The sequence below is a fragment of the Pelodiscus sinensis genome, chromosome 1, assembly GCF_052426305.1.
Source record: "Pelodiscus sinensis isolate ZL-2025 chromosome 1, ASM5242630v1, whole genome shotgun sequence".
Taxonomy (NCBI): domain Eukaryota; kingdom Metazoa; phylum Chordata; order Testudines; family Trionychidae; genus Pelodiscus; species Pelodiscus sinensis.
Window position 1 is genome coordinate 49175001 of NC_143052.1, and position 27500 is coordinate 49202500.

At 37.8% G+C, this 27500-nt stretch overlaps 1 protein-coding gene across 10 annotated transcripts in view; it reads right to left on the reverse strand.

Moving 5' to 3' along the window:
* Positions 1-27500, reverse strand: part of FOXP2 (forkhead box P2) — a 671944-nt gene that overhangs the window by 7821 nt on the left and 636623 nt on the right. For all 10 annotated transcript variants that reach the window (XM_006122527.5, XM_075929528.2, XM_014573351.4 and 7 more), the window contains 2 exons: positions 26255-26324; positions 25324-25487 (listed from right to left, as the gene is read on the reverse strand). In XM_006122527.5, coding sequence (XP_006122589.1) covers positions 25324-25487; positions 26255-26324 — 234 coding nt within the window. The remainder of the gene's footprint in view (positions 1-25323; positions 25488-26254; positions 26325-27500) is intronic.

The window sequence follows — 27500 nt, forward strand, 5'->3', positions numbered from 1 at the left end:
GAGCGGAACAGAGTAATAAACACTCAATGATAAACACCTACAAATAGAGGTTTGTATTTAAAAAATTTCACATGGATATGCAGCACCTCTGGGTGCTGTACTGCTCCCTTTTCATAGAATCATAGAACTGGAAGGGACCTCAAGAGGTCATCGAGTCCAGTCCTCTACCCTCATGGCAGGACCAAGCACTGTCTAGATCATAATGTTTTTTTAATGTGAGTTTTAAAAATGCACATGTACTTCATAACATATTATGATTCTTCCTCTTCCTCATGGATATTATTGAATATGTTCTTTTGTAGTTTGGACAATTTCAACAATATCTGATATATGTATTATAAGGCAATGGATGGCTCATGGGATTGGGAATGGAAGACAGAAACATTCATTTTAATTAATGTTAGTGAATCAAAACTATTATAACCAGATCATGGGTCTGAGACTTACACAAAATGTTTTGGTGGTCTTTCCTTTTTTCTCACTTGTTAAAAGGACAAATAATAGCAACTACTGGCATAATTAACACCCTTGCTGGTAGTCAAAGCAGAAAGAACAAGAAATTCATAAACTGTGAAGAATAACTACCCTCTCAACCTCAGAAGTTATTCACAAATTCACAATTTTTGCTTGCTTTTAAAATGCAAAACAAAACTTACCAATTTACTAAGATTTGAACATCAACTACTGATTGCCTATAATTATTTATCTTGAGGATTTTCATTGCAAACATTACACATGAGAAATAAATGCTTATTCCACGAAGCAAGCATATTTAATAAGTATGAGAATGGTATTTTGTATTCTGAATCTGGTATGAAAACATATTATTTTGTTCACAGCATATACAGTCACCATTGTAAAGAATGGGAATATGCTGTGAAAGTATTCACAATGGAAAGTGAATTCACAAATTGTTACCAGATTGTTGAAATATGAACTCTGAAGAAGGCTTTGATCCTACAGCTTGTCAAAGACTCTTATAATGTCATGAATAACCACATTACTGAAACCAGGCCTAACAATATTTCATAGTTTATTAAGTTCATACACCTGGCTGCCCATTATTTAATCAAGAACTTGTATTAGGTGAGACTATTATTATTATTGTTCTAAAAATACAAATAAGTGAACAGGAGAGGTCATCTGCCTCAAATGGATGAATCCACTGTTAAGACAGGAGAATTGACATTCCAATGGCTTGAACTAGTAATTGCTAAACTCAGCGCACACTCATCTTCCTGTCATATTTCACAGAATACAGAGCTTCTTCCATTTCTGTGACTACCCACTTATCAGTATGGAGCCACTACAGAGATCTTAAGCTTTCTTCTCTATATGTCTCCCAGATATACTAGAAAGTGCACCCTTTCTTTTGGATAATGGGCTGCTACAGCTTTCAGACTCCCTAATATTGATCATATCTTGGTGGACAGTACATTGAGGAACAAGCATGGTAAATTATACATAACTGCAGAAACTAGGGCCCAGATAGGCAATGGTAGCCAAAACATGCAAAGAATGCTTGAAGGTTGTTGAGGGCAGATGGAGGAGAGGAAGATAACTGGCAGCTGAAGGGCTGTCTTATGTGTGTGTGTGTGTGTGTGGGGGGGGATTATGGGGAAGGGTTTAGGTGATTATAAAAACAGGAATGAATCATATGAAGTAGCTTCTGAAATTACAGAGACCAAGAAAGTTTGTAATTCCCATGTGAACTGTACCTGTCTCTGGAGGTTTGTCCAAGATAGCCTGGTCCTACCTTGGTAACACCTGTTCAAATATCTGATACAATAATGAAAAGGCAGTGATTTCAGAACAAATGGTCCATTCAACTTTTAAACACTAGTATATGTGTGCTGTTGTTGACAAAAAAGAACCAGATTCTACAGCCACATATAAGAAGTCTAAACTAAATGTAGTTGAGTTGGTGACAATGAAGAGAAAAGATAGCTGATCCAATATTTTCAATTATGGATAGCATATTTTCTACAGAGGTTTCAAGTCAAGTCAGTTTGAATGTAAGGGGATACGCCTTTTAGCACAATAGCACATGGAGAAGCAGGCAAAAAGGGCTGGCATGATTATCTGTGGGGACTAGTTTGACTATATGGAGTGGGTGCAGAGCCTCTTTATACATACACCAGGTGGCACACAAAAAATGAGAAAAAACAAATCCAAATCCACCATAAAACTTTAACTATAACCATGTTCCACCATATTGACATCATTAACATGCTCAAAATTGTGAAAACAGCCATTAGCCCACTGGGCATGATACATGAGCATATCTCTATATTTTACACTGCAGCATGTGCATTGCAGACTTTGTTACCGCGTTTGATTTAAAATGGACGTATGTAGTTCAACATTATTTGTATATGTCATCAGGAACATTTTACTTATACAAAACAAATGTATGTACATAGATATTTTTAATATAATTTGGACTTGTAATCATTATTGTTTTAATATGTAATAAAATTAATTGTTTAAATCTCCAGTACATGAGAATAGAGCCTGGAGCAGGGCCAATAATAAAGCTTAGGGTCACATGCAGGGGAACTGACTGCCCACACCTCTCGTCAGCCCTGCAGGCCAATAAGAACAAATAGCTTCAGTAAACTAGGGGTGGATGATGTTAATGGAAATGAATGTGCTCATGCAGGCTCTAAATAGAAAATATCACTTCCTTTGAAAAAAAAAAAACGGAAGTCAGAAGCCTTTTCTAACACTCTAGCTATGTACTAATATATCCCGACCACTGTTGGGAAGATCTCTGTTACAAGTATAAAAAAATTGAATTAACACAACCATTTCCATCTTCTTCTTTCTCAGCTTGCAGAAGAAATAATTTGCTTTTCATTTGTATTTGCTATAATCTTTATAACATTCTTAGAGGAATAAGCTCCATAGTTTTGGTCTGGTTCCTTTGAAAGTTCTCCTTCCAGTGCCCAAAAGCATGACTGGTCTGGTGAAACAATATTGTAGAAAGCATTGTGGGAGGCCATGGAGTGGCAAGCAGTCTCCCATTGAGACAATTCCATGGAGACTACTGACTATGAGAAGGAAGAGCTAGAATTTGGCTCTCCATTCAATGGTCAGCAGCAATGCTGGTTATGGAGTACAGTAAAACTCCAATAGTCCGGCACCCAATAGTACGGCACTCCTGATAGTCCAGTATCAAAATGGCAAGTGAGTGAGCTTCCGCAAAAAATGAGTCACAAGGCAGCAGCGGTAGCAGCTGAACCGAGCGAAACCGGAAGAGATTGAGCCAGTCTGCCACTGGCATTGTGTGACGCTGGACAGCTCTGTTTCTGGAGCTGCCTTTTGTATATTTTCACCCATCGCTGTATACAGTAGTAAAGGAGTCAAAGGTGAATGCAGGTGCAAGTGATAGCGGTAAAAAAAGTGTAAAAAAGAAGCATGTAACACTGACATTGAACCAGAAATTAGAGATTATAAAGATGCTAGAAAGAGGCATAAATCGGAACATTATCACGAGTGAATTTAACATTGGATCTTCGACAAATCTATGACAAAGAAACAGATAGATAAGTTGTGAGTGTTTGTTGCTGAAAGTGAAGCGCCTACTAAATGTACCGAGGTACGGCAAACTCTGAAAAGCCCTAAGATGGCGCAGTTGGATATGGCTTTACGTGGTTTAGTGCAAAGTGTTCTGAAGGTAAGCCCATTACTGGGCCAGTGCTCACAGAAAAAGCAAAACAGTTTCAAAGTGAAATGAACATTAATGAATCATGTGTCTTTTCAGAAGGTTGGTTGCATAATTTTAAGTACCGGCATGGGATCCGTAAGTTAGATATCAGTGGTGAGCAAAAGTCTGCAGATCATGTAGCTGCTGAGGAGTATAGCGCTATTTTTGAGTAGTTGGTGGAGGAACGCGGTTTGTCGCCTTCTCAATATACAATGCCGATGAAACTGGACTCTTATGTTGTTGTTTGCCGAACTCTACTCTGGTTGGTGGTGGTGAAAAGGCTGCTCATGGCTTCAAAATGAACAAAGACCGCATTACAGTTCTGGTATGCGCAAATGCGTCCGGCACGCATAAGCTTAAGCTTTTTGTTGTAGGGAAGTAAAAAAAGCCTAGGGCGTTTAAAACTCTTAGGAGTTTGCCAGTGATTTATGAGGCACAGGGGAATGCTTGGATGACAGTAGAAATCTTTAAGGACTGTTTTTTAAATTATTTTGTGCCCGCAGTTAAGGAGAATTTTAAAAGGGGAGGAGGGTTACCGGAGGATAGTAAATCCGTTCTTTTGCTCGATAACTGTCGAGCACAGCACATCCGCCCACTTCGGAGCTTGTTAGTGGAAATATTTTTGCTACATATTTGCCAGTGAATGTGACGTCTTTGATCCAGTCTATGGATCAAGGCGTGATACAGAACTTTAAATGTTTCTACAGGGGGTCTTTTGTCCAAAAGCTGGCAAACTCAGACTGTAGTGTTTCTGAATTTCAATTTGATTTCAACCTTAAGGACGCTGTGTATGCGGCTGCTTTGGCTTGGAAAGAAGTAAAGAGGATACTGAACACAAAAATGGTGGAGGAAACTTTGGCCTAGCATCATGTTTTGTGATGATTCTTCCAATGAGGAGGAATTTTGTGGCTTTAATGTTAGGCCTAAGTGCATTCGTGACGTACAAGAAATAGATACGTTCCAAATTAGCATGCCCCTTCCGAAGAAGGGGCCAGTGTAGACGTAGCCAATAACTTTTATACCAAGAAGTCATAGTCCTTTAAGCAAGCTGATCTCAGGGATATATTTGCAAGGGCACGGAAGATAGTTCAGCCTTTGTCTTCACCACCACTACTACAGTCTATTGTTGTCAACGCTCCCATGGAAGCAGAGGAGGATATTGATAACCCAGATGATGAAGCACTGGTTTCATCAGATGATGAGTAGTTGTGCAGCATGGCAAATTAAACAAAATTATAGATTTAAGTTTCAGTGTTTTATTTAAGTTCATGGTTTTTTTAGTGTTTAAGTGAATAATTTACAGACTGTATTAGTGTTGAAGTGTATATACAGTAGTACCTGCTGAAAGTCCTGCATATCCAATTATCCAGCACCACCTACGTCCCAAAGGTGCCGGATTATCAGAAGTCTACTGTACTCAGATGATGTGCTCACAGGGACTTCTGAAGTCAAGCAGATGGCCTGCAGCATTTCCTACAAGCTGAAGATTTGTGTATGCGCATGAATATGTGTGTTACTCTTCCTAAATATAAGTTGCAATAATCAAGTTTAGAAGTCACAAAAGAGATGCAATCTTCTGGACTGTTGCAGAAGGAAGCAATCTTTATTACCTTCACCTGATAGCACTGACTTATGTGACAAAAGGTTACGTATGGTCTGAATGCAGATGACCTAGATGGTGAGGAATGTTCTAGCAGGGGACAAGCTATGGACAGCATGACTTTAGCCTTGCTTGGGTTCAGATTTAGCCAGTTGCTCTTCATCCAAAGGCTGACTTCAACAAGGAATTCAGAGGACTGGAAGATTACGCTGTTTATCATTAGATGTTCTAAAGTGTAGAATTGGGCATCACTTGTGAACTGCTGACTAACCAAATTTCTCAGTGGATTCATACTAAAAGTTAAATAAAATGAAGAACAGGTATAAAATTTGGGGGATTCTGCAGATGATAACTTTAGAAGGAACAGAAATTTGACCATTGGGACACTGATTTGGACTGAGAGAAAAGCCTGAGTCATTTCAAGGAGTTTCCATTAAACTTTGCAGTTTCTTGAAAGCAAGACAGGAGTAATTGTCATGCAGGAAACATAAGCACAAGCTAAATTAACAAAAACTAGCTCCTCTCTCAAATTCTCTCCTGTCTGTTCACCAGGAAAGATCTACTATGGAAGAGCTCTGTGTAGTTTGTCTCTACACAGAGACAATAAAAGATATTGTCCAATAAAAGATATTACCTCTCTCACCAGAAAAGAGTCTAATAATGAACCATTTGGAGAGTTATACCATCCAAAAGACCAGATTATATTTAAAGGACAACCACAGCCAGTTAGGCTCTGAGCTCTAAGATGCTCTTGTGGCTTTATCTGGCTGGGTTGAGAAAAGAATCCAAAGTCTAGAGATTTCCAGAATCAAGCTCCTACAAATTCTTTCCAAATGCTGCTTTCCCTCACATGGAGGAAGGTAAAGGAAGTTGCTGGGCTTTGTACCCCAGCTGGAACTTACTGGACCTGGAAGGCATGACATACCCTCTGTAGCTTTGGCTGTAGTGCGCTGTGTAGTCTAATTAAAATATTTCAAATATAGTTCAAATAAAAATGGTTGAAGACATAATGCCAGAATGTGCCTAAAATAATACAGCATATGTGCCAACTGCTAATTTTGCTAGAGCTACACAGCCAAAATCACAATAGTATTAGAAAAATAAGTACAGTAAAACAAAAACCTAAAATAAGAGCTACTGTGTTCATCTGTAAGTAAAAAAAAGAGAGAGAGAGAGAGAGAGATTGAAATCAGGCGCAAATCATTATTACAAATCAGATCTCCATTATCATTACTTCTCCTATTCTCTCTCTCTCCCACACAAAATTACATCTCCAGATGTAAAATGTTGGTTAAAATGCCAGCAAAATTCTAGATACGCACAGTTTAATGGTGACATTTTTTTAAAATAAAGCCAAAGTTTTAAGATGTCATTTTCTGTTATGTTAATATAACATAAAACACGTTAGAAGGTTTGCAGAATTAAGTACCTCTAGGCAACCTTAACTCTGCCCCCACCTAAAGTTATGAGACAGTGTTACCGAAAATTATGAGACAGCTCCATGTCTGCACCTTAAATCTTCTACAATAATCAAATGAGCCACATACTTCCAATAAACTGTATCATAATAGATGTAGCTCTGTATTGTAACACCCACTTCTGCATATTTACTACATTTAGGGTGACCAGAAAGCATGAAAAATAAGGACAGGACTGGGGAGGGGAGGATAGGTACCTATATAAAGAAAAAAAAGCCCTGAATATTAGGACTGTTCCTAAAAAATCAGGACACTATGGCATTTGTCCATATGTTGGGAAAGGGAAGGAAGTACTCCAAATATTAAGTGAGCAAAAAAAAAAAAAAAAAGTTTTGTAATGGCACTCCATAAACTCATATAATCCACAAATCTCCTTTTCCTTTCAACAGTATGAATCTCCTTCCCTGCTCCTATGGACAGATCAAAGTACCATCACTGTTAAAGAAAATGCTGCCATGTAAAAATGTTGTTGCCTGCTTCATGCAGGGAAAGAATGAAGATTCTATAGCTACTGGTTTCCTCAGAATAAGGTGAAGTACGTGTGAAGATTTTACTGCTCACTGTCTGCCTCCACTATGCAAGGAGCTGAATTATATCATCACATTCTCCTCTTGGCTAAAGGTTAAAGATGCCATCATCAGAGAAGCACAGGTCTTTAATGGAGGCTTCTCTCAGTGGGCGTTCCACACTGCTTTTTCTGAAGGATCCCCATTGTGCTGGGCTGAAATGAGCAAGAGCAATCTCTTTTTCCTCCAAGAGAGGTTTGAAGCCTGAAGCCTCCTGGGCATTCAGAAATGCATTTCAGTGACATTTCAATCACTCCTCCCCACACATTCAGTTATAAAAGGGAGGAGTGGGGAGTGGCACTAGGTCCAGGGATGGAGGAAGAGATGTAATGGTTTCTCTTAGGGCTGTCAAGCAATTAAAAATGTTAACCACAGTTAATTGTACTGTTAAATAATAGAATACCATTTATTTAAATATTTTGCATGTTTTCTATATTTTCAAATGTATTGATTTCAATTACAACATGGTGTGCAATGCTAATATTTACTTTTGATTACAAACATTTACAGTGTAAAAAACAAAAAAAATAGTATTTTTCAATTCATCTCATACAAGTACTCTAGTGCAAACATTTTATCATGAAAGATGAACTTAGAAAAGTAGAATTATGTACGAAAACAACTGCATTCAAAAATAGATCAATGTAAATCTTTAATGGCTACAAGTCCACTCAGTCCTACTTCTTGCTCAGCCAGTCAGTCATTCAGACAGACAAGTTTGTTTACATTTTCTGCAGATATTGCTATCTGTTTCTTGTTTATACTGTAACCTGAAAATGAGAACAGGCCCTTTGATGGCACTTTTCTAGCTAGCACTACAACATATTTATGTGCCAGATATATAACAATTTGTATGTCCTTTCATAGGATGAGTTGAGGATGCTTTGCAAACAACAGCAGCAACCTACTTCTTCAGATGAAAGAAACTTCTAAAATTAGTTCTGACAAAAAAGATCTCTGTGGAACAAATCACAAAGCCCATCATGATCAAAATACACATGACTGGCCATTTATATAGGCTCCTCACCAGCTAATCAACATTAAAAAAATAGCTGAATGCACTGAGTCCCACTCTATTATCAACAGACTCTGAATTAATATCCAAACTTAAACCATTCCTGGAATTTGGCTTCATAGGCAACTCAAAAACAGTTAGACAATATAAAATTCAAGCAGTCCTTCCTTCCTCTTTGAGCTTGGCTGGCTCGAAGGTTCAACTTCAGGACATCCTCCAGTTTTTCTGTCTCTAGAGAGACACTCCCACTTCACTTATATCCCAGGAGGAATGAATGAGCAGTATGTACCAGAGAAAAATCAGCAGAATTTCAGCAGTATTATGCAATAGTCTAATGCCTGATGTCACTTAGGTAAACAGAAGAGTGCCACAAGTTTGCTATAAGGAATTTTGCACCTTGCTTTGGCAAATCAAAGGATTAGGTTAAAGCCTGGATCAGCTAATTTGATGCAGAATTCTAGCATGACTTCAGCCAGAAAAAGCCAGTACAGGTTGAACCACTCTAGTCTGGCACCCTCAGCACCTGACCAGTACCAAATCAGAGAATTTGTTAAACCACAAGAGGTCAATATTGCCTAGCAGCATTACCAACACTTGCACTGCTTATTGTAGGGAGATGTTTAGGGATACATTAAAGCTAAATAACAGCACAGAACACTGAGAGCCAGGACTGTAAACAAACTGGGACCCTGGGAAATTTGGCTACACCCATGATAAGTGGACATCCAGCTGACTAAAATCATGCTTGGCCACGGATGTTGTCAGATCAGAGACGGCTGGACTAGAGAAGCTCAACCAGAATATGTGATAATGTACCTGTTGGGGGAAAGGGTGGATATTGATAAAGTGCTTGTCATCCACTGAACATTTAAGCTGAAGTGATCAAATGTAGGATATTATTGTAATGAAATAAATATGACACAAACAATAGGGAGTGTGCTGAAATGGAACAAATGATGACCAAGAAGGCAGCTTATTATTAGAAATCCCAAGAGAAAGGGATAGAAAGGAATTACTATTTCATCTTTATCCTCTATATCTTTAGAAAAATATATTACTACTTAATACATAGCATAGAATATTCAAATATTGTGCTTCTAGAGGCTAAACCTTTATGAAATTACTTAAGAAACCTACTGGATAACAGGCATTCCCAAATATCCCTACTATGAAAGAGAATATATTTTCCAATTTGTGTCACATAGATTAAAAAATCCAGATTTATAGTATCACTGATTTAGAAAGCTGAACATGTGACCTGAAATGTTAAATTGTCATATTAAAAGATTTCAAGTCTGGGAGGAGTCCTTGCTTTTTCTGGAACAAGAGAACTTAATTAAATGGAATGGTGAAAAAAAGAGATGGTGGACTACCATAACAAAATCTAGATGGAAACTAGGAGGCCTCAGGGGATATCTGAAAAAAGAAAACCAAAGAAATGAAGATACATTTTTAGATTGGAAGCCCTAGATCCACTGAAGTCAATAGCAAAACTCCTCTTGACTTAGGGCACATCTACACAGTGGAGATATTTTGGGATACTGGCAGTATCCCGAAATAGCTACCCCACGTCTTTTGAACATGCCCACTATTTTGAGATAGGTGCTGTGTGGATGCACCCTTAGAGCCAGGGAGCCTACTAGTGATTCAGTACTTTGCTAAACTACCTAGGAATGAAGAGAACAAAGTAGGATAAAGATACGATACAGAAATTAAACTAAATTAATTACAATAGACATCACGAGAGGGGGAGACAGCTAATCCAGATGCTTTCTCTTTTTGATAATACCTTTAAAAATGCCCAATGGGTAATTGAGGAAACTACAGGGATATAAGTTTTAGTTTGCTAAAACTAAGGGTACATCTACATGGAATACTTATTCAGAAATAAGCTACTTTGGAAGAAATACTCTGAAATAGTTTATTTTGAAATAGCACATCTTCACTACAGGGAAGCCTCAAAATTAGTCTGAGGCAGGCTTCCCTAATGTGGACGTGATACCTCAATTTAGAGCCCCAGGAAGCACTGGCGAGTAATTATTTTGAATGGCCCTGGGGAGGAGCTATTTTGAAATAGCAGCAGGGGGGCATCCACATTACTGCTATTCTGAAATAGCTATTTTGGAATAGGCATTAATCTTTGTGGAATGAGGTTTACAGAAGTCAGAATAAGCCATCTTTTGTTTCAAAGGTATTTCAAAATAGCGGAATTGCTGTGTAGATATTCGCATTGTTATTTTGGAATAATGGCCATTATTCCGAAATAATGCTGCTGTGTAGACGCACCCTAAGAAAAATAGCTGAAATAATAGCTATACAACGTCTAGATGAGCAGGATATTAGAGGGACAGGCTAAGTAATTTTTTAAAAGAATAATTTTCTCTCTCCAATTAGAATTATTTAGAGGCACAAACAAATATTTATTTAGGCCTTCAATAAACCTTTGATAATAGCTGCTGAAGAGGGGCTAAGTAAAAAATTCTAGGGTAAGAAACAAAGTTATATCGTGGATTACAGTTAAGCAACAGAAAACAAAGACCAGGAATAAAACAGTCAATTCTCATCATGGAAAGAGATTAACAGTGAGGATATCCTAAGGTTTTCTATACAGGAAACTCCAGTGTTATGACGGCCCAACTTGTGACCCCCCCCACACTTATGACCATTTTGTAAGCGCGGAAGGGACCAAACCCCCCGACTTACATCCTTAGCCCACATTTACGATGGCACACAGCAACCTATCGTTATGTGTAACCCTGTATTTTGAGGCCATCGTGTGGCCCGCCCACCATTCATATAAGCTAAAGTAGCCTCAGAACTGCTCTAATATACACTTTATTTCAAATGTCCCTTAGGAATTGTTTTGGCAGCCTAGAGTAGTCAGAGCCCAGCATATTCTGACTTTGTCCCCATTATCTCTGAGATATTCATCAGGGAAACTCCTAATGTCCTGCGGGACTCCACCAACAATATTGCTGTTTCACGCCATTGGGCAGTGTAAAGAGGTTGCAATAGAAACCAGAGTCTCAACCTTTAGCTCCTCAGTTCCAGCGAATGCCATTATCTGTTATAATGGAAATTTCAAAATAAGTCACTCTGTCCTACAATGAACACTCTGTCCTACATGCTTTGCTTCTGCTTTTTGCATATATTCATATCAAATATAGATCTCTGCTTCCGATCTTCTTGCTTATCGCTTAACTGTAACACATGTTCTGCTGTCTCAACTTTATATTTCAATACTGTCACTTACAAAAGTTTCACAAATATTCCAAGCTTTCAGGTTTGTTTGTTATTATTTATTAACTGTAGGGCAGCTCCCACAGCCACTGGAGCCCTTACAATGATTTACTGACAACTTCTTTAGTCCTAGAGTAAATTTCTATACATATATCTATGGCCCACAACCATAAGAAAATAAAATGGCGATTAGGATGCCATAAGTATACTTTATTATGATTTATATGAAAATAAACCTTTAACTCTAGTTGGGCATGATGCTATGCAATACAGTCAAAACCACAAAACAAGGTTGCTGTCTCAAGGACTTTACAATCTTAAACTGGACCTAAATCAACAGGGTGTGGACAGGACTGAGAGACACAAAAGGTCATTTATTGTATCTGTACGGTACTTAGCCCAATGGGTCCCAACCAGGTTGTGGCTTTTAAGCACGCCCTCCTATAGAAATGTTTAATAATATTATTATTAACAAGAGAAGGAGGGGAAAATTAGCAGCAGCATAGTTATGTATTGTGAACAATGTGCTGGCAAATTGGATACCAAGTATTTCAATCCTAGCATAAGACATGAATTTTGAGAAGTGACTTGAAGGGGGAAGCTTGCAATAGTGAACCATTTTTGTCAACATTTCCAGCATAAATTCATTTTCTATAATTTATAACTCAGTCTCCAATATTTTATATATGATATCCATGTTCTGTTCCAGATGAGCAATCAGGGGGTTAAGTAACATGAAGTTTATGACTGGAATCAGTGGAAACATTTCTAATGCAACACTTTTCTGTCAGAAAATGCTGAAACATCACTTAAATATTGTGCAGGACCATATTGATTTTGTGGAAATATTTGATAGGAAATCATCAAAATTCCTCACTTCAGAAAGGTAATAATGTTGAATTTCTTTGTTTCAAAAAGACTGGAACATTCTATTTAGATTTTTATGTTATAGTTTACAAAATAATATCAAACATAAATGATAACCTGATAACGGTGGAACACAACCTTCTGATAAAGTTGTTTCAAACTTTTCCACACATTTTGGATAATTTTGACATTTCAACTTTTCTTTTGATTCAGAATCAGAACACAAAGTTCAAAAAGTTAGAATTTCCTACAGAAGGTAAATTCCATTTTCCAAGCAGCTCTACTTATGACATTAAGACTTCAGAAAAATGGTTGGCACTTAACATAACTCTGGTCTCCATTTCATTGTTGTATGGGTAAAATTTGAGACTGAGACCTGATCTAAAACTTTCAAAATTCATCTTGGCTCTATCAATGGCTTTTTAAATTTAGGTGCATCAAAAATTCCATCTTCCCTTCTTTCTATCCTATTTTGCACCATCGTCCACATTTATGTGGCAGTGACAATGATAATAAGGTGGTTAATGCTTATAAAATGATTTGAAGAATTAAAGTGTGTTAAATATTAACCCTTACATTTTTAAAGGACAGAATGTGGAGAACTGGAGCTACCAAGGGGAATTCTGGCTAACTAAGGAGTTCAGCAAGTATTGTAAAACATACTTCCAGCTGGAGCCAGGTAGCTCTACTGGCTAGTGTAATACTGGAGACTAGCTCTGTCCTCAACCTGACACCTAATGAGTAGAAACAGAAAGAAGCAACTGTGCTCTTAAATAGAACTGTGCATAGAATCTGATATTCAATATATAATTTCTGGTAGGGATAGAATGTATTCAAAATTAAAAGTAAAAACACTTAAAAACATTTACGAACATAAGAACATTATATGGACAGAGCTGCAAGGCTTCCCTAAGAGGCCAGCTGGAGAAGTATTTCTTATATCATCAGTAACCAATTTTATTGTAAATAAAGTAAGAGAAAAGCCCAGCCCAACAAGCATAGGTAAGTGTCTCAAGAACCTCAACAGACAACCTTATTACTAGTCTAAAATATTTGTTGCTTTTGTTTACAAGTAGGGGCATAAATAAAATAAAGCTTATATAAACACATTGCCTTTCAGGACACTGCACAGTTAAATAATGAAAAATAATTATTTAGTTTGTATGTTTTTTGAGGCACATAGGCTGTTCTTTTTTATTTTTTGTTCTGAGTTTGTACCTGGTACAGTATGGCTCTGACCCCACAACAGGGCTGTATAATAATAAATAATAAATACATAAATAATTGATAATAATAATACTTTTAAAAATGAGTAGAAGGACAGAAAAGTAAGAAGTAAACCAAAACTAAAAAAAACCAGATTTTCAGCTATTTTTTATGAATAGCAGGAGATTGGCCAACTGTTCCAGAAGATAGACAGGAGACGCTGGATGCCACTTTATTTCTAAATGTCATGAAGTACACAGCAGATAAAAGTGTATCTTGCAGGTAATTCCACATTCATTGACACATTTCTGAGGGAAGCCCTCCCCTATACCTGCCAAGCCAATCTGCTATCAGGACTTTGCCACTCCCTGAATGACAATTCATGGGATCCACAAAGGGGGGGGGCGGGGAGGGAGGTGAGGGAGACTCATTGCCATACCTATCATAGGAGCCCCAACCTCCCCCTTTCCAGAGAAACCTAGGATGATGGGAAATCTTCTGCACAAGCAAAACACATCACAGGGAACAGGTATTCAAGAAGGACATAGATAACACATTCAGGCTGCATCTAGACTGGCGTGATTTTGCGCAAATACTTTTAATGGAATAGTATTTGCGCAAGAGAGCGTCTATACTGGCATATGCCTTTGTGCAAAAGCATCCGTGCCAGTGTAGACGTTCTCTTGTATAAGAAAGCTCCAATGGCTATTAACATTGCTGTCTACACTGCACAAGAGGGCGCAAGAGGGCTTATCCCTGAGCGGGAGCGTCAGAGTATTTGCGCAAGAACCACTGATTTTGTACATTACAAAGTCAGTGTTCTTACGCAAATACTCGCAGCCGGTGTAGACAGGTGGCAAGATTTTGCGCAAAAGTGGCTGCTTTTGCACAAAATCATGCCAGTCTAGACGCAGCCTTACGCAGTAACTGGGACATAAAAAAGCATGAACAAAGTTTTCAGCAGAGGTGTCTGAAGATGCCAAAGTTATAGTGTGAATAATGTAAAAATATGAAAAGAGAAAAATATGTATAAAATAGAATGAAGATATGGAGAGAGATTTTGAGAAGAATTGAGCTGGGGAATATTGCCATATTCCAAGAGAAACATTTGTGAAATATCCCAAAGGATACTTTTTGGCAACTGCTCTTCTACCTTGAGTGTTTTCTCATACAGAGAATTGATTAGATCTATTCTGTTACCCCTTCTGTTCAAATGTATTTGAGGATGCTGGACAGATTTGATAAAACATGGGCTCACAGTCTCCACAAAATCTGTACTGGTTTGGTGTAGTGGAATGAGTGACTCAGTGTCTATGTGAACTTGGAGCTGGAAAAAGGCTGTGGTACAGAACAACCGTTAAAAAAAGCTGAAGTATATTCTTTTTACAGTTCAAACTGAGAGAACACACCAGGCATCTGCATTATGTGTTTGTAATACACAAGTTGCTTGAAATCCTGGGCTGTTTTTGAAAGTTAAGAGCACTTTTTTCCTTTTGCACTTTCAACTAAGTTTGTGAATTCTCCTTTTGGGTACAGCCTGACCACAGTTGTCCATGCTTTTGTCAATTTGAGATTGGTTACTTTAATATGTTCTGCACATATGGGATTGCACTCATATGAGAGTAGTCTACTCTATAAACTTATTACAGAATTAAAACTGTTCCTGAAAGTTTTCAACTTTTTATAATTTGTCAAGTGCTTAGAATTAGACATTAAACATGAAAAAAATATAGTTATCCATGTAATATTTGATGGTCTAGATTTTCAGTTGGACTTCAGTATGCTTTGGAGGGGTGAAAATGTGCAACTATATTAAGTGTTAGTACAGATATTAGCAATTGTATGGCCAGCAAATGACCAGTGACATGGCTTACATATGCAAAAAGGCACAGTGACTGCTTCAAAGACTGATTATTGTAACATGATCTGAAACATCAGCAAAAGTGGTAGACTTAAATGGTATGAACACAGTAAGATGGAATACCGCACGTAATGGATTTGCCTGATAATTTCAAATACTTGGTGGTAGGAGACAGAACCACTGCAATTTTGAATGCTCACAGACAAGTCTTGTATTTGAATATTATGAAGTTAAAGGTCAACCACAAACTTTAAGATTCTATAAATTCTTTAGGTGGTACACTTTCAATTTCAAACTAAAATTAACTATAAAGGAAAAAAATACAATAGTCTATTGTCATAAAGTGTATTTACCCATTATTTTCCAACCTTTTACTAGGCTAATGGTTAAGAATGTGAAATGAAATTTTCAATAGGCATTAATATTTTATGCTATGAAGCGAAACAGTTCTGATGAGTAGGATATCCTGAGATCTGCACTGCATATACCTTCACTGGCTCAATTACACGTTTCTCACCTATTTAATAAAGCTTGACATATCTCTATTAATTGAAGTGTTGCCATAGTTTATTTCCTTATACTCTCTATCAAGCTTCTTACAGTGAATAAGACACTTGCATCAGAGAGGTCTACTGGAACAGAGCAAACCTCCAATGTAAATGTAGGTGGATCATCAGATGGGACAATGCAATGATATAAAAATGGAAAGACAGGGGACTGGAATATTGTAAAGTTAAAGAAACAAGGGAATGAAAGTGATTGAAACTGGAATGATAGGTAACCTACTGTAAAAGGTGTGAAAGCATAACAGTAGGGGACTGGAATAATCAGATATGGGAACGACCTAACAATGGAATGCTTTCAAACTGAAGCACCTCAAAAGTGAAATGATCTTAGAGCAGAATAATCACATTTGCCTCTGGGAATAAAATTTAAAGGTTAAAAAAGTTTGAAGAACTAAAACTTTGAGGTTTATGCAGATGGAACTCAAAAAAGAAAGGATTCAATCTGAGCAAAAGTGGGAAAGTTAAAAGGGGTGGGGTGGGGATTAATGGCAGAATACAAAGGGGAAAGGTTAACTGAAACTATGCATAGCTTAAACACCTCTCATTTCATAGGGCGCAACTAGAGGAGGCAGAAAGCTGACTTTATGCGATATGTTCATATTTCTAATATAATTCAGCTTTAATCCCTGTACTAGTTCATTACAGCAAATTTTCTTCCTCTTTCCTCACAGGGCCTAAATATAACCTTCCTAGCAAAGAGAAATAAAAGGATTTGGAGGTATGCAAGTGTGTGTAAATAATTTCAATCCTAAAATTAAATAGGTAGAGTGAAAGCTTTGTTATGTGGCACTAATGGGGGTTGCTGGTTAATTGAATGTGCAGATCTGACTCCTGGCAGCTAGAGGCAGGCTAAGGGAGAAGTAGGCACCTGATGATGTCAGCCCAGCAGTGCCAGCTGTCAGAAGCCCCACAATGGCTGGCTAGACATATGGGAGTCAGGGGCACGCGCCGGAAGATGCAGCAGTACTGTGGTTGAGGACAATGCCAGTTAATAAAGTTTTCTGTTTAACAGAGTACTAGACAACAAAACGATCACTCTAGAATGTTAAATGCAAACAGTAGCATACTGGACTGCCTATATTAATACACTTTTTCAGAATACTGGATATTTGTTTGCTATTCTGTAATTTTAAGATCAATGAGAGATTCAACTTCTAGGAACTCCTACTGATATTAAACCCATTAAGCTCCAACGGTCTGGATTTGTTCTTAAGAAGAAGACTATTTTCATAAGTGAATTGAGGCTGTTAGTTCAATGGGATTTCTTAATCATCAGTAGAATTTACATTTTCATGGTGCTTTAATGGAAAGGGTGGTAAAGGAAGTGATGATAATTCCCTCATACTTGATAGAATACTTATTTTCCCATCCTTGTTTGCTGTTAACTTTCTGCCTTAATTTTAGGAATGGCATAATTGCTCATTATTATCTATTGAGGAACAGCATTTTTTCAATCTTTCCATTTTTCATAGAAACCTGGTAACTAATTTGTTTTTCTAAAACCACTATGGACAACTTTACAATAAGAAATGTTCCCTCTTCTCTCAAATTTACACCATAAGGTGGAATTTATTTTGACATCATACGTAAGTACACATGACAACAAATGTACTAAGATTTCTAACTTGCAGTGAATCATGCCAGTGTAGCAAGACATAAAGTCACAGATGTGTGTCCAATCAAGTGGAAAAACACAAGAACAGCAACTCTGTTCTATTGCTCCTTGCTAGGCATTACTAAACAGTCAATACCAGTTCTGGTGGAAGTAGAGGAAGTAAGAGTATGAGGTTGTTTAAGAAAAGAACCCACCGATCAATTAAGGCTTCATTAGCTCTAAAAGGACTTTCAAATCCATCCAGATTTCAGTAGGAGGATTGTTGTACATGTTATAAAGGATGTACTGTCGGGTTAGGGGGAAATTGAGGATCATAGTGGTTCTGACAATGATGTACATATGACTTCCTCTGTAGCATGGGGTACAGATCACAGCTAGAGGATTCTCTGCATCTTGGGGTCTTCAAAGTATTTGAAGGCTTCAATATCTGAGATATAGGTGAGAGGATTATTCTAGGAGGGGTGGGTGAGATTTTGTGGCCTGCACTGTGCAGGGGGTCAGACTAGATGATCATAATGGTCCCTTCTGACCTTAAAGTCTATGAGTCTATGAGTCTATGACTTCCAATACCTGAGCTATTCTTTTCAATTAATTAAAATAAAAAAGCAAGTTTCTAGCTCTCATGGTTGTGAAGAAAAGTTTGGAAATGTGACTCAAGTTTAATCTAAAAGCTCAAAACCCAAAACCAAATGAAAAAAAAAATCTCATTAATTTTGGCTTGACATATGTTTTTAAATCCTTGGAGTTGATAATAGTGAATATGCAAATAATTAAGTAATAAAAGTATTACATATGTATGTATTATATTCTTTTCTTGTCTAGTTTGTGTGTTAGTTGATTCAAAATGATCTATGTTACTTCATCTTCTGGCAAATAATAAATGCAGGCAGAAAATAATACCAATAGAATTATTTGCACAAAAATCTGCCTTGCCTATGTTTCATATTCCATCCAATGCACTCTGCTTTAGTGATAGGAAAACATTGCAGTGGTGACTAGACACATGACTTCTCCATGCTTCATAATCCACCTGAGGCACGAATAGCAGTTGATTATTGCATGTCCTGACCATTGTTATTACTTGCCTCACATATTATGAAAAGTTTAAATATACAGGCAGTCCCTGGGTTACGTACAAGATAGGGACTGTAGGTTTGTTCTTAAGTTGAATCTGTATGTAAGTCGGAACTGGCGTCCAGATTCAGCCGCTGCTGAAACTGATCAGTTTCAACCGCGGCTGAATCTGGACGCCAGTTCTAACTTACATACAGATTCAACTTAAGAAACCCAGGCGTCCCCAAGTCAGCTGCTGCTGAAACTGATCAGCAGCTGATTCCAGGAAGCCTGGGCAGAGCAACTCTGCCTCGGGCTTCCTGTAGTCAGCCGCTGGTCAGTTTCAGCAGCGGCTGACTTGGGGACGCCTGGGGCAGAGCAGCTGGGGTACTGCTGGGTTGCTCCAGTAGCGCGGCTCCTCGGCGCTACTGGAGCAACCCAGCAGCATCCCAGCTGCTCTGCCTCAGGCATCCTGATTCAGCCGCTGCTGAAACTGACCAGCAGCGGCAGAGCAGCTGGGGTGCTGCCGGGTTGGTCCGGATCGGCGCTGCGGGACCAACCTGGCAGCCCCCAGCTGCTCTACCCCAGGGGTAGGCAAGAAAAGCCTGGTCTGCTGGGGGGGGGGGAGGCACTAGCTGCACCCCCACCCCCCAGCAGAACAGGGAGACGGGGGTGGCGGGACCGCCCAAGTCCTCCACGGCTTTGCTCCGTCTCCCTGGTCTGCTGACCTGGGAGACGCAGAGCAAAGCCACAGAGCACGCGGGCAGTGGGACAGTACAGGTGCGCCGCGGCTGTCCCACTGCTGGCATGCTCCGAGGCTTTGCTCCCCATCTCCCTGATCTTCTGGTCAGACCGGGGAGATGGGGAGCAAAGCCACAGAGCACGCGGGCAGTAGGACAGTCCAGGCGTGCTTGGGCTGTCCCGCTGGGGGGTGCTCCAAGGCTTTGCTCCCCATCTCCCTGCAGACCAGGGAGACGGGGAGCAGCTTTTCTCGCCCCGGAGGACGGAGGCGGTGGACCACGGCGCATCTGGGCGTCCCGCCGCTCCCATCCTCCGGGACAAGAAAAGCCCCGTTCGTAACTGCGGATTCGACATAAGTCGGATCCGTGTAACTCGGGGACTGCCTGTAATAAATTCCCTGAAATTCACCTAATTTTAATTCCAGTTATTCTGGATTTGTATTTCACCACAGCAAGCATACATACATGTTCTGAATCTCTCCTCAATTATATTAGTGAGAGTAAGGGAGAGAATTCAGTAAAAGGAAAGACAAGTATTTCATACACAATGGAGCAGTTTCGGCAGGAAATTCTGTGGCACCCATTCCTTAGAATACCATATAGCCTGGTGGTTATGCCACTCACCTCGGAAGGGAGAATGCCTGCATTCAAATTCCAGCTCCAGAGCAATCACATCCATTTTGTGACTCTACCCTGAACTTTTTTCTGACTGAAACTATTCAGGAAATTAATTTCAAATTAGATTTAAACTACATTTTTTGGAGAATAAACTATTTGTGTGAAAAAATCACACACCTCTAGTTCTGAGGCCCTTGATGAGGGATGGATTCCATTGAAACCAGTTGTGATCTGACTGAGCACAGCTTTCTGCCCTTGTGGCGAGCTGGGCCACAGAGTGAAATTTTCTCCTACTGGATTCAATGGGAATTTTGCCACTGACTTAAAGGGCACTAGGGGATACCTCCTCCGTCTTTTCTGCTACTCAGTACAGCGATTGTATGTGTTATACCAGGAACTGTTTTTTAAATGTTGTTTAATAAGTCTGTAGCTAAATGCCTCAGCTAATTAAGTAGATGCCTCTGTTATATTTATTTGTCCACCCATAGTGGCTAGGGCAATGGCAATATGTTTACAAATGTGAATTTTCTTTAACTATTGTATGGAAATGTTCCAGAGTTGTCGCAGAGAATTTTGTATTTTAAAATCAATACAGAGTCAGAATAATAGCAAAGTTGGTGGTCTTTATATCAATATTTTGTCCATTTACAAGGACTTTCAAAAATTTCAGGGATAATTAAAATGTAATTGTTATACATAAAATTGCCTTTTAATTTACTCTTGTTAAAAGACTGGTAACTTCCCCTTTCCATTTTTCCACTACTATGCTTTACTCCTTTAAAAAGGGTACGTCTAGACTACCGCGTTTTGTCGACGGAAGTTTTGTCGACAGATACTGTCGACAAAACTTCCGTCGACAATTTGCGTCCAGACACATGGAGTTCTGTCGACAAAGCAAGCCGCTTTGTCGACAGAACTCCGTAGTCTGGACGCAACGTTACAGGCAATAACACCTTCTGTCGACAGAATTCTGTCGACAGAAGGTGTTTTGCCTCGTAAAATGAGGTATACCAGCGTCAACAAAACCGCGGAGTTCTGTCAACGTTATGTCGACAGAACTCCGTGGTAGTGTAGACGCTGGTATTGTTTTGTCGACAAAAGTCCACTTTTGTCGACAAAACTAGGTAGTCTAGACACACCCTAAATGTCAAAATATATTTTATAGATAATACATGAAATGCATATACTACCAGGACAGATATTCTTCACAGAGAGGAGAATATCAGTATTATATATAGTATGTCCAACGAATACACACAGTGTATACATTTGTGATAAACTGTGGGGCTATATGATATCTCTAACTATTGAAAACCTTGACCAACTCATCTGTTCTCTGCCCACTAATCCACATCCTCCTGGACTTAATCTAAAATTTAAACTGTTAAGCAAGTCCAAAGAGTTGTCATTTGTTGTTAAATAAACCTACCATAGAAATATTTACTCTTTTTCCCTGCAAATTACCTTGGCTCGAAGCCCAAGAAAAGCAAAAGTTAGTCCTTAGTCAGCGATAGCTTTTTAATATATAAAAAGGTCAAAAATTTGAAGTCCATTGCCTTGCATCCCTGAAAATCTGAAACTTGTTGATCTTGGGTCTACAATCAGAATAATTTCACATTTGGGAAGATAAGGAAGGAACACTTCTTCAGCATGTGTATTTAGATAAACAAGTTAATTATTTAAAATATTAGAGGCATCTGAAATTCTTCTAGAAGAGCACACACATTCACAGAGAGTATTTTCAAAATATGTTATAGTATATAAAAGATTTATGGAGATTGGGTTTGAAGCTAAATTAGTCTAGAGATTGGATTCAATGCCACTGAAATTTGGTAAATTGCAGTCATGAGATACTGGCCCCAATTAATGGAAATCTTGCAGGTAAGATCAGCTCTTTTCAAGGGATTTATAATCTTTCACTGGTCCACAAGGAAAAACTATGGTGGTCATAACTTTTGAGTTGCTTCAGGGAACTAAATAATCTTAGCTCAGCGCTTGCAATGTTTTCTTAGGTATTCTCTTTGCTTAAGAAGCATAGGGAATTCTGTAAATATCAAAATTATATTATCTCATTATCTAAGGCAAAATTGGCAAGTATGACACACTAGTTTTGGATCTGCTCAAAACCAAGTTGAAGGAGCAAGTTAAGAGCCAAAGAAGTGAATAGATTCTACATTCCCTAATACTGTATACATAAGTAATTACAAACTACAAAGAATACATTTGTCTGCAAATATATGCATACCCAAAGTATGCAAACAATGGCCGATGAATTTAAACCTGGCACTCTTTTATTGTGTTTATAACACGGTTAATTTGGATATTAAAACAATTAATATCAATCTACAAAAAATAAAGAGATCCACTATGGTATATTTATTTGCTACAACTGCAAGATATAACAGATAAACATACTTATAGATGCAAATAATTGGATGCTCTTGGTAGTAAGATAGAAATTGCTATTTTCTCAAGTATCCAGCATTTTCTAAAACAGTTGCATACTGTATCAAATTATGTATGATGTGTGAGCTTTAAAATTTCCTTTAGCCTTCTCTTGTTCTCTTTTTTCAATCTTTTAATTCTTTCTTGGTTCTCCTGGATGTCTTGTCCTCCTATTTTCTGTCCCCTGATTCTCTTAACTAATGTCTGCCCACTCTGCATCAACAGGAAACGCTGTTAATTCAATCAGCGGAGATGAGACACAGTGCTTGGAAGGCGAGGGGGAAAGGCAAGAGGGTGTGCTTGGTAAGGAATAAGTGATCCCTTTTCCAAGGACGGTCTGCCTCCAGTTGAATGGCCGAGAGACTAGCTAGGCTGATTGGCTTTTGTCTTCTCTCCTCTCTCTTGTCTATTTAAATTCTCCTTGGACTTTTCTCTTGTGCCATTAGCTGCTGCCAAATAACTTTGGCCGATGACACAAGAAGAAAGGAGACACGTGGGGTCGGGGATGTGATAATACTAATTTCTAGTGCTCCCAGTACCCAGTATTCAATGGACTAAAAAGACCTGATCCCAGAAGTACATGGGGCATGGGATTATTCTGGCAGACCTTGCACCTTTAGGAAAAAGGGAGATATGAAGTTTGTGTAGACTGATTATATGGACTGGTTATATGGCAGGAGCTATTTAAGCCCACACTGGACTGTGTTAAATGTCTGATATTTGTGTGGGATAGCATACATCACTCCTCTCCAGTGTTACATAATTAAATTTGTGACCTGTTGCTGAAATCCATCCCTGTATCTTTCATTAGCCTGCATGCTCTGAACAATGGGCAGAAGTAGACTTTCCAAAAAGTTACTGTGGATAGTCCTGATGCAGCCTCCAGAGCTCAAGATTTGATCCTCTTATCTCCATTAAACAAATTAATTAATTTTGAGCAGGTAGTGTTTAGAGCCATAATTCAAAGTATTTTTTTTTTTGCCTTTTTATATTCAAACGGCAGCTACGGTATGCAATATTTTTGCCATGGTGATAGCTAAACAACATAGTCATGTCCATTCACCCACAGATATGAAGTTACTTTTCTGTAGTGTACATGCAGACTTTACACAATATATGCAAACACATCTTTCAAATGGTTACAAACCAACTCTAATAGCAAATGTAATTCTTTTCTGTAAAATAGCTGTTTTTAACACACAATATCTAACTCTTGTTTGCTCTTTAAAGTTTTATTGTCTTGGCATTTCATATAGGAAGAGAGCATTAGCATACTCAGGAGAACTGCTAAGAGTAAAAGGCCTCAAGCTACCTACTGCATGGTTAATAGCATAAAACATGGGATATAAAAACTTTTGTCTGATTGCTCACTTTACTTGTTTTAGAGTAGTGTTACTCTCAAGAGCATATATTCATGTTCTTCTTCTTCTAGTTTTATTACTTCTTTTGTATTATTTAATACATTTAAAGACACTTCTAAAAGACAAATTTTTCCATTTTGAAACAGTAATGGTTTGGAACTTGATAAAACACGCTAATGTTCATAGTGGTTTTTCCCCTCTCAAAGGTGATGCAGTACATGTGTAATGAAGTAATTAGCTACATAGTAAATAAACATGTCTACATGATTATGAATAGATATCTATATACAGTATCTAGCAAGATAAAACCTACCCCAGCGAATATTTTACTCTATTAAAGGGCAAATAATAAGGTAGCTTAAAGTCAGAGTATAATCTAAATTACTAATGTAGCTAAACAGCACTACATTAGAAATTAAAACGAACTTGAAAATGGAAAAAAGAAAACAAATAAAAAAGGGAAATCATGTCAGCTATTTTAAATACAGGAAGAATTGAAAACATAACTATATATTCCAGTATACATTTTTAAAATCATCCTATGGTGAACTTAAATCTAAGTCTATTTACATATCATATTCCTAATTATAATATAAATAACATGGGAAAATGTACCTTCAAGGTACATGTTTTACTATTTAGTAAACAAAAACTGCTACATTTGACACCACAGATTAAGGCCAGGCATTTCTAAAGCTTCATACTCATTTCTGAAATCCACAATACATCAATTTTTAATACTTCCACTCTCTCAGCTCCATTAAAAAGATGGTAGGGGAAAGATTTTAGAGTAATTAATGATATAGTTAGCTGCTAAATATTAATAGGAATCGTAGTCTTGCATAAAATATAACATATAAACCTTGCCAATACAGACGCACCAGTAATTAAAGTTGAATATGTAATTACACTGATTTATAAGACAGGCAAAAAGTTACATTTTACTAGCGTCTATGTAAACTGTAGGTAACAGTTAAACTTTGCATTTTACGGTTGATAGAAATAGGCAACATTTCCACTATAGTTCATAAATGGGTTAGAGACTTATAGTTAAAATTACAACTAATTCCAACATGAAAATTCTTACTGTACCTTATAGATAGAGCTGTGTCAATGACCACACACATACAAATATACCTTTCCACAGAAAGCACCTCTACTATCCTTGGTAGTGAGGAAAAATGGTACTGAATAATATTGATACAGCAGGTACTGAAAACATGGTACCTACGAGAAAGTGGGTCCCAGTATCCATTTTAATATTTAGTTTTCAAGTGTACAATTTCAGCTTTTACTTACCTGTGTATAAAAGTACTTTTGAGTAATATGGAGTTTCAAAAAAATGCATATTTTTTACTAAAACTCTGCTAACCACTCACTTACATGTGAGGCTGAGGAGAGCAGCCCGGACTGCTATTTCCATTACTGTCAATGTGATCCAGTGAACCATTGAGATCTTCATGGACTGCCTGCAGTAAGCCACTGGATGCGTTATTTATCAATCCTGGATTACTAAGCAAAGGTAAACTACTCTCTGCCAGTGCAGCCTAGCAAAATAAATAAGATATAGAATTCTTAGCCCATTCATCCACAAAACAGTTTTCAAATGTATACACACATGCACACATGCACAAAGAACTCCATTTTAACTTTCACATGTTGGTTCCACTGGTATGTTTTCTGGTTTATTATTTGTGTTAAATGTATTCAACTTGCAGATAGAATGAACTGTGCATTTCAGAACATATCTTCAAACTATTACTAACTTTGAATTACACTAACCCTGTACTTTTCCACACAATGCATGGTTCCTTTGTAACATAGACAGCTGCTACACTTCTAAAAATGACCAGAACTTAACTCAAAATAAAAAGTCCTGACATTTGCCTTTTATGCATAAAAATTATATATTATAATTAAATTTTAAAGTTTTTGCCATGAGCACCATGTTCCCCAACACTATGATGTGAAATCATTTATGACAGCTTGGATAAATATTAATGCATATCCACATGCATTTGCAAAAGCTTCTATCAATCTAACGTTTGCAGTAAAACTGAGTGTTCCAGATTTTGCCACAGGGTGTCCTTCTTGCTTCTTCACATCAAAAGTAGCATGAATTAGAACAGTGTGTCTTTCAGTGCTAGGTAATACAACTTACTTGAATGATACAACCAACTACTAAGAATGATCACAATGTCCATATAAACATAAATACAATCAGTTCAACTCCATAATATAACAGCATATAAAGCATGTCAGACACAAGAACATAATGAATATGTGAAAGGAAAGAATAATTTAGGATTTTTACCTGCAAGCTTGCATTAAGGGCTGCTCCATAGCCTAAGCTGGTGGGTATGTTTTTCACTAACGTTGGGCTTCTGAAAATAAATGATTTTTCAAAGTTTAAGAAAGGCAAGGTGGCTCAGTGAGTTAGTGCATTGGCTTTTTCAGCTGGTTTCAAACTGAAACGAGGTGTGTGTGTGTGTGTGTGGGTTCAATCTATTAGATCACAGCGATTTATTTATATCACAAACCCAAACTATTTGCTATAATTTGACCCACAAGGAACTCTGCTCAAGAGAAAAGGTCAGAAGTGAAACATGAAGGTTTATTCTGATGTGGACTGAGATACCCGGGCCAAGAGGGCTTTACAAGAGGAAATGTACATAGTGCCAGCCTCAACTATGCCTTGCTTTCAACAACTAAATGACTTTTACACTTGCAAGGAGTCCAAAAAGTTTACGACACTGACACAATATTGCTTTCTAAAAATGTATTACATAACTTCAGGAATCCAGAGAATAATGAAGGAACTGTTTTCATAGCATTATGAATTAAAAATGAATAAACAACATAATGGGTTGATTTATTTCTAGAATGTATATCTGACACATATTTAAATTACTCCAGAGTTCTATTTCCAATGCATTTAAGGTTTAGATAAACTGCCACTGTCTTGGGGTGTTCAGTTCAGTGGCTGTTTACAAATAAATGCATGGTTAAAACATGATATTTTCCTGCAAAGAAAAAATGTTTAGCTTGTCTCTATATGCCTTTGGCATTCTGAATGGTTTTTATCAAAACGAATAATGCACTCTAAAATGAATAAAAAGCATCTACAGCTCCAGACATACTGACATGGGATTAATCTGAAGTTGGACAGTACATACACAAAAGATCCTTCTGAGAAGGCGTCTCATGAATACTACCCTCATCAAGAAGGTATTTTTGAGGTCACTAGTGTAGGGTCTAGTACCTGTATGTCAAAAATGACCTTGAATAACTCCCTACTTCGGTCAAAGATTTACAGTAAAATCAAGCTCCTCCAAGGCACTAACACATGAGAAACATGTGCATGTATTACTATTTTTAATATATGGCAGAAGGACTTATGATGAATAGAATTAAAATGATGAACGTATGGAAACATATACTTAGAAACAAATATGACAGCAGTAAACTTTCTAGGACACCCAGGACAGTAAAAAATACAAGGAAAATGTCAATTACTATAGAAATGTAATAAATGTAGCTCACTAATAAGAGAGCATCAG